Source organism: Lissotriton vulgaris, chromosome 11 (genome assembly GCF_964263255.1).
Source record: "Lissotriton vulgaris chromosome 11, aLisVul1.2, whole genome shotgun sequence".
Lineage (NCBI taxonomy): Eukaryota > Metazoa > Chordata > Amphibia > Caudata > Salamandridae > Lissotriton > Lissotriton vulgaris.
In genome coordinates, this window is record NC_141699.1 from 561,505,691 (window position 1) to 561,525,521 (window position 19,831).

The 19,831-nt window shown below is 43.9% G+C and overlaps 1 protein-coding gene across 6 annotated transcripts in view; it reads right to left on the reverse strand.

Annotated features, from left to right (window-relative positions):
• Positions 1-19,831, reverse strand: part of FGFR1 (fibroblast growth factor receptor 1) — a 153,072-nt gene that overhangs the window by 87,374 nt on the left and 45,867 nt on the right. For 4 of the 6 annotated variants that reach the window (XM_086943650.1, XM_086943649.1, XM_086943652.1 and 1 more), the window contains exon 3: positions 2,111-2,374. The exons of the other annotated variants lie outside the window; for them this stretch is intronic. In XM_086943650.1, coding sequence (XP_086799776.1) covers positions 2,111-2,374 — 264 coding nt within the window. The remainder of the gene's footprint in view (positions 1-2,110; positions 2,375-19,831) is intronic. 6 annotated transcript variants of the gene reach the window in all.

A 19,831-nucleotide genomic window follows, 5' to 3' on the forward strand; every position in this document is an offset into this window, starting at 1 on the left:
GGCCTACCAAGCGCATAGCCAGATGTGAAAGGACCCGGTAAGCATTCACTCCTCCCCGAACACCCCACCAATTACGTCTTCCGGGAAGTCTGCTCTTTGCTCCCTGCCGCCTTTTGGATGTGCGGTCCCCTCTGGGCTTTGTTCCTGTGAGAAAGGGGTTAAACACTCCTGGCAAACAAGCCGTCACTCCAGCCCTCCCGGCCCCGCACGGCTGAGCAGAGAAGCGAGGGCCTTGTGCAGCTGTCCGAGCACGGGATTAATGCGCGGCACTCAGGGTCGGCCTTCCGGTCCTGGGGCAGGAGACTTGTACTCGGCGGCCCTCGAGGAACCCAGCCCCAGCTGAGGCTGGACAGGGAAAGCAGAGCGCCGTTCAGCCCGACTGCCGCCCAGCGCACATCATGCATAGCAACAAAACAAAAAAAACTCAACGCCGTTGACCGCTAAAAATGCAGGAGCGTCGCTCACTCCCGTTTCTTTTGTGAACTATAAAATACCTCAATATTTAAAGATCGCTCTAAACAGGGTCGTCGTGAGGTGCACAGTTGTTTCAAAGGTTTGAAGATGGACGTCGCCCCCCATGGCTAATGAAGGTCCGTGGCCACAAACACATAATGACTTCTGGGCAGTGGGCACCAACTTTTCATGACTCCGCTGGCACGCGGCTTCAAAGACCGGATGACATACGCCCAGTGATTTAAAAGGACAGGTACTGACTACCTGGTACTGAGTACCTACCTGTATTTCTTTAATTTGGTACCTGCACTTCTCATCGGTACTGTAAATCATATAAAGAACGAGGTACTCCAAAGAGTAAATACCTTAACTTCTATATTTCCATAATAAGCACTACCCCCGCCCCCACTGATGTTCCTCATCACAGAAGGCATGTTTCAGCAAAGCAACAGCACAGGTAAGATGCAAACGTTAATAGTTAGTAGCAACCAACAAACTGAAAACTTTCCTGGCCAATAATTAAACATGCACAAGGGAAATTTAGGCTCAGAGAGACACAATAAGAGCAACGCAACCAAAGATGTAACACAAAACAGTCCGAGAACAGACACACTCAAAATCTTGGACCTGTAGAATTAACATTCCTGGTAAACAACACAAACAAAAGAAGCCCACACAGAAGTGGAATTCATGTCTCTAGATGTGTGTGTGCAATTCCAACATGTAAAGTCTGCATGTACTTACAAGATCATAGTTCCTAACATCTGGAGCAGGTGTTCGCACAGGACAGGCAGGGGGCGGAGGCTAGGTTAGGGGAAGGTAACATGGCTAAAGACAGCTATCCTGTCATACTAGGAGTGATGGGGTGAGGAGTATGGCTGTGGTACTCCTCACCTGGCATCAGGCGGGGCAGTGGTGCTGAGAAACTGTCAAAACAGAGTAACAAATAGGAGCGATTTTCAAGGGTTGGTGCAAGTAGTGGAGAAGAGAGGACGTGTCTTGAGGAGAGGATCAGTGAAGAGGAGAGTAGTGTCACTGAAAACAGAAAATTGTCATTTAGTAAGGTGGGGGTGAGCACTTAAGACAGGGAGGTGTATGGGCAAGGCTAGGAAAAACCATAGTGGATTAGGGAGTGATTAAATAAGCAAGTCAATGGAGGGCACATGCACGTAACAAGGGGGGAAATAATCGACTTCTAGCACTGTCCAGTTTTTGGGGACCACTAGTAGCAAACTGCGCCTACCCATCTCCTTACATGCTACATTAAGAACAGACAGGCTTGCATTAAAGAGACTTTGACAATTTCACATTGAAGAAGATCAGAGAGGAGGCAAGCCAGTCATTCAGTGGTGTCCAAGATTGTTGGAAACGTCCCAGGTAGCACTGTGTTCCTGCTCCTTTGCCAAGAGGAGGGACACCAAGCAGGATGCCTGAGAAGAGCGGAAACAAAGTGGGCAGGTTGCGTGAGCCTGGAGCTCGGCTCTCCTCCCTCATTCTAGGTTTCCACCACAGACAGTAATGAAACACAAAGTCTACTGACACATTCATTCAGTGCTGGAAAGACAAGTCACAGTCTGACCACAATGACTCCTGCACCCATCACCGGTGTTCCTAAGGGCATTCTCCAAAGCGCCCAGGTCCAAAACAAGCTACCAACCTGAGACATTAACAGCGAAGAAGGTGGTCTCGGTTCCCGAGGGCCTGTGCGTCATGCAGGCATACAGCCCTGAGTCCTCCTGCACCGCATCCCTGACCTCTACCTCTGCCCCAGTGATGCGCGTCCTGTTGGTCTCCGCCAGCTGAACCCCATCTTTCTCCCAGTTGATGCTGTGAACATCATCCCGAAGCCTGCAGCGCAACTGGAGCAAGTCGCCATGGTGCGCAGAATACGACTCTACTTCAACCTTGGCTTTAGGTGAAACTGGAGGAATGAAGAGAGAGAGAGAGAAAAGAAGCAAAAGCACATTTTATTGTTAGCAATGCATTTATAAGTGCAAGCGCATGGAGCAGTAGCCAGGATTATATTATTACAGATGCAGAGCAAGCACGTTTGGATGCGGGGGTGCAATGGTTGTTTAGATCCATTGGGCAGGCTGGGAACGAGGCTGTTTGCGTGCCTGATAGCATAAGGGGCAGTTGAACTCTGAATTGGTGTTACTTGCCCCAAATACAGCATCAACTTGTGGCCTCTGCGCAGCAATGGAGGCAGCCATGCACAGCAAGACGGCACAGTCCATTAGGCCGTTGACAAAGTTCAGCATACCAACATTTTCAACAGGGCACAAATTCGGAATCTTCACGAGTGTAAAAAGAGGAACAGCAATTTACTTTTATTTTGAAATGAATCAAGTCATCCAGTGGACTGGAAACCCCACATAAACAGGCAACTAACTGTGGCACAAAGTGTTTCTGTGCCAGTCCTATGGTCATAGTGTAAAATGCAGTTGACCAGTTGCAAATTGCCTCGGTTTAGCTCAGAGTTGCTGCTCAACGTAGGTCCATGACCATGGAGGCTGGATCCATGTCAGATTTTCAGAATCCAACTATGCCAATTGTTTCCATTTCATTCATCTATATATTTTCTGGGGCTGTTCTGAAAATCTACTAGGAAAATTATCTGGACCTAGGTTTGACAGCCTAGTTACAGTTGTAGCGCTCTGACCATGGACATATATGAACAGCTATGACAAATCCCAGCAAGTCCAGTGCCACCTTGAAATTATGGTTTGTATTATAAACCGGTCTTACTTAATAATGAAAAGACATTCTAAAGCTCACAAAACCAAATGTTGCAACGTAAGTAGAAATCGTTTGGAAATGTTCAAAATTAGTTTGTAAAAGTGGAAGAGGAAATGTCAAAGATGAAAAATCTGGGGCCATATGTACTCCCCCAACATATATATGCCTCTATCTATACACAGAGGCTCAACAGACCCAAGACGTCAAGAGAACTTTTCAATCGTTGCAGCTCTCCTCGTTCACTCCACGCCTGGCTCAGAATCGCATGCGCCATATTGGTTTGGGAAAGTAAAATCTAGGGTCGAAAGGTAGGCCTATCTATGAAACGGATAATCGTGTGCCATCCACCCCCACCTGCCCTTAGGTTTGCCTGTCCTTCCCAAAGCTGGCTGGGCAAGTTAACAGATGAAACATATGACAAAGCGCTAGTTGTTAAAGCACACATTCCTGTTGCCGAAAACACTTTAAAGACAGGTTACTGATTATAGAGGGAAGAGGGCACAAGGAGGGCTTGTTAGACCAATCGCGGCACAGAACGTTCCAGGAAAAAAAAAAACTCATTAGTACACTGTCACTCACAATGCAATAAAAAGCAGACAGAAAAACAAAGTCATTCAAAATTACGCGCGATTGATGTGGAACTGTGGCGAATGCTTGTAGATGTATTACCGTCGGCCTTAAAGCAAACTTTTTAATTCCGTGCTGTTGGGGTTTTCTTTTGTACACAAAGGGTCTTTTCTTTGACAGGAAGGCAGTGATGTGCGGCGATGTTTAGAGCACTTAACCCTTCTGTTACAAGAAGAAGCGCGAGGTCGCAAGGAAAGTTCGGCCGGGCAGAGGTTCAAGAATGTGCCTCCTGTTCCCGTCTCTACTTTATAGAACACCTGGTACAAAGTGCAGCCAATCCTCCTTGCCAGTTGTCCTACGTCACGCGGTGCACAGCTCGCGCTCAGCAGCTCCTCCTGCCATTGGTTTAAGTTCGGTTGTTGACATCCCTGGCAATTCTCTTAACCGCCCCCAGTACCACACAAAGATAGTGGAGGGGCTAAGGGAGCGATGATGCGGTCGAAAGGCGTATGATGTCACTTTCGCTACCTCACAGATTAGATTCAAAGACGAACATGGGATGTCACCTTAACGGCCTGCCCTTTCCTGAACCTGTTTGGAGAGCATGTGCCAGACTTAAACCTTTCCAAACACAGCAACTGCTCCATTACTTTACAAAATTACCACAGGGTAGGGCTAAATCTGCGCCAGTGGTTGTAGGTGGCCCCGAGCAACAGAGAAAAATGGGCACATAGCAAGAAAGGAGGAGGAAGAGCGGAGAAAACAGCGACAAAGGGAGAAAACAGATGAAAACAACCAGCAAGAGTGAGGTAAAGGGACAAGAGGTGTAGAGTGGTGGAAGAAAGATGCAGGAGCTAGAATCGAGGCTAAGCAGCCATGGTTTGCTCCAACCCCAGTATGTGGCAGCACAAGGGCAGGCTTTTCAGAAATCTCTGAGCCCCTGCATTTTTTAATATAAATTAAGCATCACCAAAACACGTAACCTGTGCATGCGGTGTTCTCTACTGCAAAAATAAATAGGGGTTCTGCCCAAATCACCCTCCCATACCTGGGCAAGGTACATCCAAGGATGAAAAAGTAGAGAAAAAAAAAGGTACTGAGGGATCAATCAAGTGTTTAATTTCAAACAAGAAATAATTAATTATCCTGTTTATATACGTGTTCAAGTACAATCATATTCAAAAATCCATATAAGCATATATACACACACACGAGTCCTCAAAAGGAACGGCGCATAGGAACAAACACATATGAGAAAATATATATATATATATATAAAAATACTACAGTACACACAATATATACAAATCACATATACAAACTGTACATTACAATTACTGTAATCTATCTATATATACACGTACCCTAAGACAATGTACAAAACTTAACGCAGTATTCACTCCTAACTCCGAGTGACATACATCCCAAAGGAAGGAAGTCCCAATAAAGTGCGCCAGAGCTATCACTTCTCTGTACAATTATTGTAAAAGGCGCAAAAGAAAAAAGTTTGAAGTAAGTTACAAGTTTGTGGGGACTCCTTAAGAACAAGGTGTCGACGCAGTCGCGGTCGCGTTTCAGCCAGATGTCTTTAAGGCTTCATCAGGACATGGGTACTTTCGCACACGGAAATTCCAGCGGGAATGTAGGGGGAAACCTATCCCACAGGGACCTGGGAGGATGCAAGTTCCACTTCAGACTCTCTGTATCTCTAAAATGAGGGACTGAGAACGCGTAAAGGTGACGTCCAATCGTAAGGCATACGACAAAATTCCAAACGGGTAGGTTCAATTATGTCTCTTGCCTCTATCGGGGTCAGGAAGCGCCAAAACGTGGTCTCGGGGCAATTAAAGCGGCCACCGGCAAAAGTCCGTCCACTCGAACATGCGGTGTTCTCTACAGCACCGTGCTAAAAGCACCAGCCATACTTTTGTGCTTTAATTAGCTATAGAACATAACTTTTTCCTGCAAATCAATGAAGTATCGCTTATGCATTTGGAATTTATTTCACTCTCACGGTCTCCTGATTAGTGTCCACAGTCCATGCCAACCGACCTAACAAACAAACTTTCAAAGAACATTCTCCGATTTTCAAACAGTCATTGCAAGACAAGAGGGGAGCACTGGGAACAATAAAGCCTCTCTGTGCTGCTGTTTGGAAAACAAAGCTAGTTTATAAAAAAAACAAAAAAAAAACCTGGTAGTGCAAATACATAAACACATTTACAAGTTCTGCAAAATTAACCAAGGTCAAGAGATGTACACCAGCGTTAAAAAAAAAAAAAAAAAACAAGCACAGACTTGGACTGATTCACTGCATCACCATCTAAGAAAGTCCACAACAGGCCTCAAGCTGGAGGCACCAATGATGTAAAGGGGATGGCCGGAGCTGATAAGGTACATGCTGGCAACTTGATATAATACATTTTTTTATAGTGCTGGTATGCTAGCTTAGTGGGTTAATATAGCTGTGTGTGCGCTTTAAACAGGTTTCTGATTGTCTCACCTTAGCAAGGATCATGAAAGTAATACAAAACACATCTGCTAGGTAATAGGAGTTCTTAAAAGTCTTCAATTTTTATGTGCATTAATATGCCTTATGGCAGGGGTCTTCAAACTGGGGACTGCCCTCCTTGAGGGGCCTCAAGGATCCTGTGGGCAGGGGTGGGGGGGATGGGAATCACCAGGCTCTGTCCAAAAGATGCATTGTAATAACTGCTTTGTTTTAAGCTGAAAAAATGAGCAGCAGTAAGCCGCTCTGTAAAAGGCTATCACTAACATGTTATTAAAACGAAGTATTTCATTTATATCCTAAGTGAGAGTATGTGTAAAAAGGGAAGGGATTCCAAATATTCCTTAAAACCCCCCACCCTCAGTTCGAATAATCATATTGTGGGTACTTGTACAGGATAGTAAGGCCTCCCTCACCAGAACAGCATGCATGCCAATCATGTATTTGATTGCATTTTTAAAATGGTAATAGAACTTAACTGCAATGTTTAAATAAGGCTAGACATATTGAAGCATTCCCAATTTAATAGAATAATTGTGAGAAATTAAAGTTATTATCCACGTTTTGGAGATGGAGGAGCATTTGCTGCTACAATCTACCTGGATTGCTCTACAACCCTACGGGCGGACTTAAAAACATTTTGTAATAATTGTTCTCAACTCACATTGGACAAGAGACTGGGCTCATGTTGAAGCACAACTGGTAAATAATGCGGAGAGACTCCATTGGTCAACAGGAGTCAGCCACAGGTAAAACAGATAATCATCTGAAATGTCCAAACAAAGTAATTAAAAGTTTTTTTGCTGGTATACTGAACTGACAAGCACTGACTCTACTTCAAGAATTCAGTGTTCCATGTCACATGTCAGATTTAGACTTGTTCAAACACACTCTTGTTAGTAAAATAAAGACGACTCGCATCTAAATTCTCTTTCTCCTTCAACCAATCTTTGAGCCCCTGAGAGGCAATTGCCAGGCCATTTTCTGTATGATACCCAAGTCAGCGGTAAAAGGATCTCCCCCACACATCCATTGTGATAGTCAGGGCAGGAGTCGTTTGTGGTGTGGGCAGGATGAAGGACCACTGGGAGACGCCTCAAGGGAAAGCTTCCTGTGGCAGGGGTGATCCATCTCAACTCCATCTTTGCTGTGTTTAGTTCTCTTTTGTGCCCCAGGGACCGTTTTCATGAGTCCTGTGGGGGTGGGAGGGGGGCTGAGATAAGACCAGATACAATTGTCCAGCATCAAATATCCAACACCCTAAGGCAATCCAGACAGGACGTGACCAGTGCATCGTTCTTTTGGAACATGAAAGAGATGTCCCTCGCCTTGCTTATTCAAGACTGGGGGAGGAAAAAAACTAGACCAATAACGATAAAGCACCAAATGTATGCCAAAATAATGCTTCAGAAAAAAAACACTAGGCCAGGCCCTTCAGCTTAACACCAACTTGAAACATACATGTCCACATATAGAGTTTAGAATGAGACAAATTAATACATATATTTTTTTTAGCTCTTAAAATGTTTTTTCTTCAACGTAGCTAACAAAATATTTCCAGTTGGCAGACTATTTTTGTTGTGGGTCTCAATGAAAGTCTGCAAGAAGTAAACGAAAAAAACTAAACATGCAAAATGTTTAATTTTATGTAAACAAATGCGCATTGCGATCCAGAGGCTTTAAAAGTGGATAAGAGGCCATTTTATAAATCAACAGCAGAAAATCCGATTGCAGAGCGGATCTATATTCGAGGGGAGAGACTGATCTTTTAAGGACAAAATGGAAAAAATAAAGTCAAGAAAAAGCTGCTGAGAGTTCAGAAACTGTCCTATCGTCACCATTTGCAGATTTAGGCCAGGCGTGGCCTTCTCGTTCCTTACGAGAAATGCTGCCATTTTCCCTCCACCTGGGGCCTGAACATGTGCTGGAGATGGCCCTCTACCAAATCAAACGGCCAAATCCAGGCCTTCGTCAACCAGATCCGACTGGAGTGTAGGGAAAAACCTAAACAGATAATGTTTTGCACATTCTGAGCAAATCTAAATGTTCTGCACTGAACGACCTCCGGACTCCAAGTTTACACAGAGAGGCATTCCAAGGACCGCCGTCTGGAAGTGGTTATGAATAATGGTTGCACACATTTCTTTCCCTGCGTGCTTAGATTGATTTCAGGTTAAGGGACATAATGCTTTAAAAAGAAGCTCTGGCAAAGCCAATAGGACTGGTCTTTGACTTTTTGACCTATTGGCACCATTTATTTTTTGTTAGTTTTTCTGTTCTAATATGTCGGATGAAGTGCTAAATTAAAAGAAAAAAAATAATATTGGTGTGGAAATTCTTTTTAAACAAATAAATGGAGTAGCCTGGCAGCTGACCAAAATATGAAAACACACCAATATTTTTAGGACTGCAAGGGGTGGTGAAGGAACAGCTACAGCCAGGGAAGTGGTGGAGGAAACAGTGAGTGGGTAGGGGAGCAACGGACGAGCTTGAGAAGAGGGAAATTAAAGTGAGCATGGGGGCAGTGGATGAGCCTGCGGACCGAGGTGAATAAAAACAAATTAAAGCAGAGTGGAGTGAGCAATGGATGGGAAGGGAGGAAAAGGGAGTAACAGTGTGTAGGCCTGTGTCCGGTATTAGAGGTGTCTATAGAATGCAAAAAAGAAAACATGACTAGGGGGTGTTATGACAGAACCACACATTCCATTGTAACACATGCGGTTACAAATCGGCCATTACAACGCGATTGCTATTACCAAGCACAGCCCTTACCATGAATTCCTTCATAACAAATTTTATTGTAAAGGCATGTATGTTATAGGCATATGCAGCAAAGGTTTTTACGGACCCTGGCGCAACAACCCTCCCCCCCCTTCCCCCCAAAGCCCTAAAAAAATAATCTGCTCCAGCCCGAACTCTAAAACTGGACCCCGATGCAACCCCAGTGTCCCCCAACCCTTTAAAAAAAAAAAAAAAAAAAAAAAAACAGCCGGAGCCCTAAAACCGGCCCCTGGTGCTGCCCCATTCCCCTGCCCTACATCCCCCCTCCCCCCCCCCATCTCTGAACCTTAAAGCCAGACCCACTGCCGTACCAGCCGTGAACCCCCCCCCCCCCCCCCCCCCTGACCCCACCGTCACACAGCCTTGTGTACAATATCCTTTACCATCATGGGGGAAAGGCCTTACCAGTTCGAGGCGGTTGGGCAGGTGTTTTTTTAAGCAGTAGACTTCGCCAAAGGTAACGAAGCCAGTTGACTTTACCACTCGTATGCTCTTACCACCTGTACATAACTCATTGTAAAGGCATGCGTGTTAAAGGCTATGCGTGGTAACGATACTCGTGTTGTAACAAACATGTGGTAAAGGCTACGTGTGGTAATGGCTGTTTCCACGAACGGGGTATCCAAACACTTTCAGTCAAAACGGAACGTAGATGTATGAAAGGAAGTGCATACTTGCAGGGTTTGTACCCTAGCACACAAGGAGCAAACATCAACAAATTAGAAGCTAGCACAGCAGCTAGAAGTTCATGATGACTGTCAGGACTCTAACAGTGGCAAGCAAAGAGTGAACACCATTACTATAAGTCAATACTGACGCGCAGGGAGCGAACAATGACACAGCAAACACAGACTTGAAAAAGTAACTGAGCAATACAAGTGAAAACTGGATAACAAAAGTGAATATGAGGAACAAAAAACTACAAAAAGTATTCCCATGAAGAAACTGAATACTGATTTGCTGGGAGTGCCTGCAGTTAAATCCAGCTTGCAAATGTAACTTGACAAAGCATTCATCACTGCTGACAAGATATTGAATTTAATAATTAACAGCAAGCAAGTCGACAAAGCCCTCGCTATGGAAAAGCAACTGAAAGTTGCTAGGGCAAGGAAAGGAGCGGATGACTTGGAAACATATAAGGCGTCCTGCTTCCAGCTAGCATGGAGGACCGGGTATTCATTCATTTGATGAGGTACCTTTTTCCTTAGGGGAAACGACGGTTCAGAAAAAGGCCTCAGACATATGAACACAATAGACAAGGTCTTTGCAGTCTTCCGGGATTACCGAGTTGACGGTATAAAGGTCTGAATGAACCCGGAGGACAGTAAAGTTCAGTAAACAGAAAGGTACATAAAAGTGTGGAACACAGGGTACCTTGGACGTATCAGCCGCCATTATCCCTTTATAGGCCCACTGAGAGCACACCAATGCCTTTTAGTAGCGCTTGCCAGCTTTTATCTTCCAGGTCAGAGGTCCCAGGGAAACTCAACTGGCTTATAATTCTCACATCTAGCCTGCAGGACGAGCAATAGATATAGAACGCGACCAAACAATGGATTTTATAGTCTGAGAAACTCAAGGTGAGCGCACATGGAACAAAAACAAATAGAACAAACAAAAGAAACTGCCTTTACAGATTGAAGGACGCATGGGTGGATTTTAAGTCACTTGTTATTTCCAATCTTAACCAATATGATCATTTTGCCCTGAAGAAGCTGCTGTATAACAAGGAAATGAAACGTGTTGGATAGTCATTCAAAAAAGGCATAAACAAGACATATGTTTTTTTAACTATGTGCAAGTCAAACATTAATGAAGGTGGATTGGCCTGGACAACTATGAATTCTGCACTACCATGGTTGTGTACCAGAAGAGGAACTTGTTTAATGAAGAGAAGGCAATCACATGGATGTTTATATATAGAACCACATATAAGTGGTCTATTCTGTCTTCTTGCACTCGCAAGAGCCCACAAATGTTGAAAATCCCAGGAAATTTTAAGTTTAACCAATGTACCCTCAGTTACTTAGGCTTAGGTGAGGTGACTCCTCATTTTTTAGGGTAACTATATACTTGTGTTATGGCTGCATGCACTACATGCTGCCCTTACATCACATTTTGGGGGGGCTGCCTCACTGCGCCTGGATGACAGATCGGTCTGTCATTCAGGTATAAGCCCTAAGTTATAAGCAGTAATTTTGACCGGTGTGAATAAGAATGAGGCATGTTTTTGGATTGATTTTTAATGAGGGTGGGTGCTGCATTTGATCTCCCCCCCCCATACTCCCATCCCTGTTGAAACATACTAAAACAGTGTCAAGGGCCATTGGTGTCAAAACAGCCGCAAGTGAGGGTGCACCAGGCAATGAAGTCCAGGACACTTTTCTAGTATCAAACGTCTTCATTTCAACTTCATCGTTTCCTTAAGTTAATAGAACATACAGCTCAGCCAACGTGTTTCGTTCTCACATGGAGAACTTCATCAGGGCTTAGTAACACGAAATTCAACACTTGTGCATTTAAAAATCCAAAGTATAGGCGCCAATGTATTGGGCTGGATGCAAGGGGGTATTCCCAGGGCTATGTCATGCCCGCAAGCGAAGATCCGTATTGTGTGAACAAAGTACGCATTCAAGTCGGCCATTGTTGTCAACTTGCCTTTCTGAAGAGAAACTGGACTCAAATTGTCTGCTGCTATCTGTCTTTTCAATACAAAACAACAACAAAAAAATACTTTTCTAGCACTGTGATTTCTTTTTAAAGAAAACAAATGAGGGTAGATGTGATGTGTGATAGGATAAAGAACACTGCAACAGCACCAACATTCCCGCAGATGCCCAGAGAAGTGAATATACAGCTTAGCCGTCACTACTACATCAGAAGCTGTGCGTACATTCCATTCCCAGCCACCACAAGTCCCAGGGTAGAACTTCCAGGCAGCGAGGAAATGGGATGACATGGTTGTCAATAACCAGCTATCGGGCGTCCCTGCTGTTCCTAAGGGTGGCCCCAAGGGCCAGCGTGAAAAACACTTCCCTGCCGTCTGAAATACTGGCCATCCGGTGCGGACTCATCTGGTTGCAGGGAACGGGTTGAAGTTTGAATTTTAGATATCTCCACTTAAAAGATTGGTGTGTCTGAAATGAGTACTGTTCGAGACCTCAAAGCTGTAAAAACACATCGGTCACCCTTATATCGGAGGGAAAATAGGAAACAATGGCTCAAAATAAAAGAATAATAAAAAATAAATAGATAAATAAATAAAGTAATAGAGGGCCAGGCATCTCATGCCAAAATAAACCAGGGCTACCTGTCTGCCAGAAGAACGATTTGTTCAGTTTTATCAATGGTATGATGGACAGCAGAAAGACCAGAAGGTTTGGAATTACCGAAGGTGGTCAACCACACTTAAGCTTGTAAGTAAAGCCACCAGGTGGATCCATGCCATCTGGGGCACAGTGTACAAGTCCTGGACGTCCATTTAAAAACCCATGAATGCTAGGAGTTTAATTTCAGGGCAACCTCATGTTAACTAACTGGACTACATTGCAAAAGTAGAATGGTTTGCACAGTACCACCAAAGCCAAGTAGCCTGCCGCCTTATAACTCTACTTGTAGATCACCTGAAGAAACAAAATGGAACCCCCCCATACCCCAAAAGAAACTAAGAAACATACACATAAAATTCCTTCTAATACCTAAAAAATAAAGCAAGACAGTTCTTAAGGCAATAGCCAAACACAAGCACACCAATATGGCTGGATGTCTGATTGGATACCCAGGCCATGGTATATTCTGGCCCCCAAAAACCCTTATATAAGGGATAAAGAATCCCCAGTCGTACATTATAAGGATATTGCAAGACACAGGGGAGTTCCAGAAGCATACAGAGGAAAGAGGTTGTTGGGCAAGTTCCTTAATAAGGTTAGGGAACTCTAAGGGGACTTGAAATTATCCTCATCAATGTATAGCAAGAATATTTGCAAACACTAACATTAAAAATAAAACCTCTAGTGCAAAATGACACATCAAAAACTTGAAACAGTTCAATATAAGTCAGTTAAAAAAAAGCTGCTGTAGCTCAGAACGTGTAGAAACCTGCATAAAGATTCTAGCTTTTCTCTATTTAAGGGTCGCAAAAAATACATATTCTCTCTGCTGGTCATTGTAAGTTGTTAAAATGGAACAGAAGAAAGAAAAGCAAGTTCTTTTTTGTTGCTATAAACAGCTACTTCAATTAGCTACCTGACCTGCCTTTCACCTCAGCTGCTGGCCCTGGCAGCAGGCATTGTGAGGTCAGACCTCACAGTGATAGTCTAGTTCTGACGTCTTTTCTTTTTATATTCAGTGAATGAGTGCATCACCATAAGAAATTAGAGATTGCTGTTTACACAGGGGTTACAGAATCCCACAGATTATAAAAAAGGTTCAACACTTGCTTCTGGATTCCAGAGTGCCATTTCTTGACCCAATCCAAACAACGAAATACTTGCTATAAAATTGCAGGCACTCCAAGTAAAATGCCAGCATGCACTGTGGTGCAGACACAGGGTGAGATTGGCCTTCAGGGCAATCAGGTAATGCTCAAAGGGCTGGTTGACAGGTCAGTGTGTGGGCCAGTTTTATACTCTGGTGGGCTGGTTTTTACTGTAAATTTCACTGATATTACCACAAACCTGGCATGCAGCAAGCTCAAATCCCTGCAGCCCATATACCTTGCAAAGCACACACACCTTGTGTTTACTAGTTTAATACTGCCCTACTCTGCAAACCTGGGCCACATTTTTGGCTATATACTTTACTAATGAGGGAGACTTTTACTTTGACACAGAGACACACATAGACACCTCCTCCCTATTTCCAGGTGCAGTCAGATTAGCCAGGCTAAGACATAATTATACGCCTGAAAACAAAATGTATATGATTCGCTGGTTCCATCGGTGCACTTGGGACGATGTCAAAGAGCGTTCAACTCTATACGACTTGAGTGAGTGCATATACCACCTTGTTGGAGAAAACTCTTCCACTGAAGCCATTCTGTTGCAACCAAAACACCCTTCACTCCGCAACAGATTACATGCTTTGTGACACTTGTTTTTAAAGAGAATGGAAAACTTCTGAATTCAAGTTAAGTTTACAAAAATTGCAACTCAAGTGGTTATACAAAGCATCTTCAAGTGCTACCTCCCTGTAATAAAAATAACTTTTTAAAAAGTCTTACGTTCCAATGTAGTTCCTAGTACTCCTCTAAACATTTTTGTTTAGATAACACAACCCTCAGGTTATTGGTTAAATGAGTGCGTCGGCAACCCATGGATTCCAATAACAGGTCATGGAAGCACACTACTAGAATGCTAGCACCAGAATTTTCAAGTTCATTATGGCTGATGCGGTTAACTGTAATGTTTCATGGCATGCAACATTCACCAACGGGGAATGGTCCATTTGGTCTGTGGGTAATTAATTTTCAAATTTCAGTTGCTTCATCTGAGCAACGAGTGCACCCCCATGTTTGTCAATTGCATTGAACCTACAGCTGGAGAGGTTCTTGACATTGAGAACTAAAAGCTGCATGTTAGTCAAACCCCAACTGGCCAGACCTACAAATTCTATGTACATGGGTTCTTGCATCCCTCAATGTGTACTATCACCTGCTTTTAAGTGACCTGGTCTCCAGCTCGACTAAGGCTTACAGAACCGTCCCCACATCCATGGGCAATGAGGTGGCCCCAGTAGAACGTTTTTATCCCAGGGGGACAGTGTCAAAGTCCATGTTCATCCAAAACAGCTCTCACACATCCAAAACTGCTCGGTGTAGCGTGCTACCAGTCCACTGAAAGCGCCTTAGTGTCTTGTCATGGGCATGAAACACTATAGAGATGCAGCTGTAAAATAATGCAAATGAACAAAGAACCACATTTCTGGTCTTTGCCTAATCAGGCTGTAGCTTTTGTTAGCGTCCAATTAAATAACTTATTTATAAATTGCATTTATATAGCGCTTACTACCACTGACGAGGCGTTGAAACACTTGGCGCCGAGTAGTACACTACTCCCGAACGCAAGAGGAGAGTTAGTTACTAGATTATTTAATTATTTTATTTTTTTGTCCTTGTGGATTAGTTAAGTTTGTGCTCTTGAGTGCTGGTCTTGAGTGGTTGCGTGTTTAGGAGAGTTTCAAAGAGAATTTAGAATATTATCAAACGCTCTGAGCAAATGAAGCAGTACACACAAAGCATGGCAGCCATTTTTAAAATAAAGCAAGCCGGCAAGTAACTGCCACAAACTGTTCTTTTTTTGCCCCCAAAGTATCAATTGTCAAGAGGGACCAGAGCCACAAGGGTAGGGTTAAATGTTGCAGCAAATAAATGCAATATTTTCAGCAATCAAACAATCTGAATTGGAATCGGGAGTTCTGTTTCACTTCTGCTTTACGGTTGGAGGATAAACATGACGTTCATTTGTTTTACAGACCCTTAATTTCCTGTCCACTGCTCAAGATAGCCCAACAATAAAGCCCTTTCATCTCATTGAAACGAATGTGTGCTTTTAATCTCCTCCCCCTTGCATCACATTTTAGGAGATTTAGTATTGACTTCAGCAGGCAGGAGAGGCGAATGGATCAGGGAGGAAGGGGAAAGCTCTTGTACATGGTTAAGACCAGGGTGCACCAGAGAGAGGGCCGGAAGTGGATTAAAGCCACAGGGGTGTGTGTGTTTGTGTGTGGGGTGGGGGGGGGATAAAACTAAGTGAAGGAAATAGAAGAGGATAAGACTTACACAGGCAAGGGCCTTTTCAATGTCAAATAGCACGACACTCAAGTGCAAGAAGAGAATGCCAATACAGTGGAGTGGGAGGTGGGGGGAGAGAGAGAGAGAGAAGAAAGTGACAAACGTAAGAGAACTGTGAAACACACACAAGAGGATCACCTGGGAAAGGGAGAAATAAAGCACATGTTCCTCCCGAAACAGAAAAAATACAAAGAAATATAAAAACTATAGGCTGGGATGGATCTGAAGATAAAAACAAAAGCGTAATTGGAGAGTGAAGGAGTCAGTAGCCCGCCAAATCACAAATGGAACCCCCATGGTTTTTTGGTTGTTTCCCTGGCTGGCATCATGTATGCATCTATCAGTGCAAGTTCTTGAATAAATAAAAAAGTGAGAGGAAAGGAGCTGGTAAACAAGTGAGGAAGAGAAAGCAAAAACGCGGGGATGGGGGGGGGGGGGCTGAGGTAAAAAAAAAGTGGGGAGAGACGGCCTAGCTTAACACATATGAACATGTTTTGTGTATAGCCACTACACAGCCGCTTGCTGATCACATAAAGGGTACAGGTAACAGAAAAACATGCCCCTTGGTGATTTGTGGGGGTGGTGTTGCTAGGGGGTGTAAAGGGAGGGTCCAATGAGGTCTGTGAGGATGTTTAGACATCTTAAAATAAAGGTGCCTTAGAAAGGAGAGGAAGTTGGCGAGCCTGGGCGCAATTTGCTAGGTCTGAATTGCCGGTCTGCATTTCTTCCATAATGGAGGTATTCACGGAATGCCTGAATCAGATTAGAAAGGGAAAGGTATGGAGACAGGACTGCGCAGCCTGCGCTCAGCTAAATTAGTTTTCTTTCAAGGGAAAACGGAAAACTGTTCAGAATAACATTGGGTTCTCAGCATTCAGAACTAAAAACCCTCCAAAATATAAATGAAGCTACCTACCTCCTACAAACTCGAACCCAAAATTCTAAACAAAAACACTTTTCACATGCAAATGGCTATGTGACAGGCTGGGCCATTGGAATGTAAAAAGCCTGCCTTTCAGCCCAACAAAACTGTGCAAACTGCAGTGTTTGCCAGAGTGCTGGCAATAAAGCCTGTAACAAAGGCTAGCCGGGCACAATAAAGGGCTGAAAGGCCCTGTATCAGCAGGTTCCCTCCCGCCAGTTGCCATGTCAACCCACACGGGGCCTACTGGAGGTAATTCCCGAGGAGAGAGCCAAGGCCCAAAAACAAACCAGTAATCCCAAGAGGAAGTACTCAGAACCGCCCCGCCTCACCACATTAGCTATTTCTTTTTGGGGAAACTTTTTTTTCCAAAAATGCCCACTTATTTTCTTAGGCCTTTTCTTTCCCGGGCCCACACGCACATGAAAAAATGCCCAGACCCCATTCAAAATAGTCCCTCCCTTTCCCAAAACACGTTAATAATCCATCCATTTATTGGTGGAAATAAGTGCTGGTCCTTTAAAAAAAATTCCAATTACAAATGGTATGTACTGGACCCGTTTCGAAACATGCTTTTCCAGGAATTGTCATGGCCTGCTATTAAGAACATTCGAGTTGCATTTTGGAGCCGTTTGGTGATTGATGTTGTTCTACTGGTTTCAATTACTTTTCCTTCAAACAAGGATATAAAAATCTGCTATAGCAATGCGAACGTTGAAATTAAATGAAGGTGTTTCTAAAAACGAAAAATCACATACAGGCTCGAAGTTTGCATGTAAGTCATCTGTGTAGGTATCCCTCAAGCGAAGGCCAAAGCCACAAACATAGCTAATGAGAACTTGCGTATTGCGTGTTTTATTGTGCAATATATTAAAGTAAAACACTGTGGACCAAAATGTGAGTAACCCAAGCCTACAGACATCTGCGTTCTGTGCTTTTGTGTGTTGGAATTTAGCACCAAAAGTCCAAGCGCACCAGAGACCGCATCAGGAGAGAAGCAGATTGTTCCCAAGTCAGGTCTACCAATGACCGTTGGACTGGGCGCACCACAGTGGTTGGGTCACCTAGAGGCAAAACGACCTCTAGGTTGCCAACTGGCAGGCAGGTATTCTCATATTAAGGTTGGCAAAAAAACATATATTGTTTCTTTTCTATAAGATTTGGGGACAAAATCCTTTGTACCTTGTTGGTCGCTTGTTTGCACGCTGTCCTAGTGTTGCACTATTTTGTATATATGAAAACATTTGCAGGAATTAATTTAAAAGTAGTATTGATTTTTATTACAAGTCTGAAATACGCGTTGTTTCAAACTGTATTTTAATCTTACTGTTGTATCACATTGTGTATGTTTACTTTGATGGTGCATGGATGCTGAATAAAGTATTACATGCATCTATTTGTTTTCTTTTAGCATAAAAAAGTGTCCAGAAAGCAGAAACCTGCTTTATCCGCGAGGCAGGCCACCCTTTGCTGGTACAGGGCTCTACCTTGGGCCTGTTCCCTCACACTTTCAAACATGTGACATTTTAACAGCCCACATGGCTGCTAGAGGGGCTCCAGACAAGCCCAGGACAACCTCTGCTCATCATCAAGAGCTAGATTTTACCCCATGGGGTAGGAAGGACATTTATTGCCCTCGCTGACCCCCCCCCCCCCCCCCCCCCCCCCAGCCCCCCACGCACACACACGATTCTTCCCCCTCAGAAAACAGAATTTATTACAGCTGCGAGATTAGCGTTTTTGGGGGAGCAAGTAGTTTTTCAAGTTGTGACGTCAAAAACCACTCATTTGTACCAAACTGCTCAAATATGGTTCACAGGCTGTTCATAACCATTATGAACCTTAAAAGACAGCCGCTTTGAACATGAAAACGTTATTTAGCTGCAACAATAAATAAGTTTGCTAATTAACCCTGATCAGGAGCAGCTCCTGTGCATAATCCCGCCATCCAGGGTTGGATTTAGATTATTTTTCTCAAAATAATGATCGGCATTGACCACCGGCATGGCGGGACTGAGTGGCTAGGACAGTCACCCAAAGCTAACTTCAGTAAGTGTTTTCTGCCATTGTGCGAATAGGGAGGTAACCATGTGTGCAGAAGTCTTACCAGAGTATACTCAGAATCAAGTCTGTACCCCCTTCGCCTCAAGGGGGAAGCTTTGTAGGTTGCATACAAGTTTAAAAGCCTTACATTGGCAAACCTACTGTTACAGGTAAGTAACCTTTTAATTCTGCACCATAAAGTACATCATGTCATACATTTCCATACTCTGCATTAACTTCACACCAGAGTTCTTTCCACATAATTGTAAGGTTGGCTCAGGGACCTCTATGGAGATCTAGCAATCAGATTTCTTGCTATATTCTGCTCTCCTTGTTGTGTCGACTCAGGATGGTCAGTGAAAGTCTTGACTGAACTCCAAATTACAGCTTTTCATAGATCTGCAAGAGATAGGTTCGCAAGAAAAGCAAGCCTTGCAGCATTGCTTCAGTGCAAACCACCATACTGGCCGTAGGCGGGCACCGGGCATTTCTCCGGTGGGTTTTGTGAGCACAGGGGGCACTTTACTTACTGGGGGCCCCTCTCTAAGGGCCGGTCGAGGAGCAACCTGCTAGGGCTGGTTGCTGTTCCCAGTCTGGCCCTGGCTCTTGGTGTCACCAGTAAGATTTTTGTAAGGCACTCTGTTGTAGATCTGAATACATTAAGAGCCATTTAGCAAGTTTTGCCTTTGTGATTCTAAGGGTTCATTTGAGCTGTTAAACCCCATCCAAGTACATCAGTGTTTCCACACTTTTTACTTTCCAAAGGACCCCACTCCCCTACATTATCCAGACATTTGGTGCTCTGCAGTAGCCCCTGGAGCAGAATGATGGGCCTTCAGGAGAAGAAACATATCATTTTCAGCCCTTCTAGTCACACCGGCACACTTTTTAGGTCTTGCCTACTAGACAGCACTTAGCAGTCTGCAGGCGAAAGATTCTTGTGGTCTATACCAAAATCATTGGTGGTCTGGAGCCTGCCCATTGCATGCCATTGGTTGGCTTTATTGTCACTCATTTGGTTGCCTGA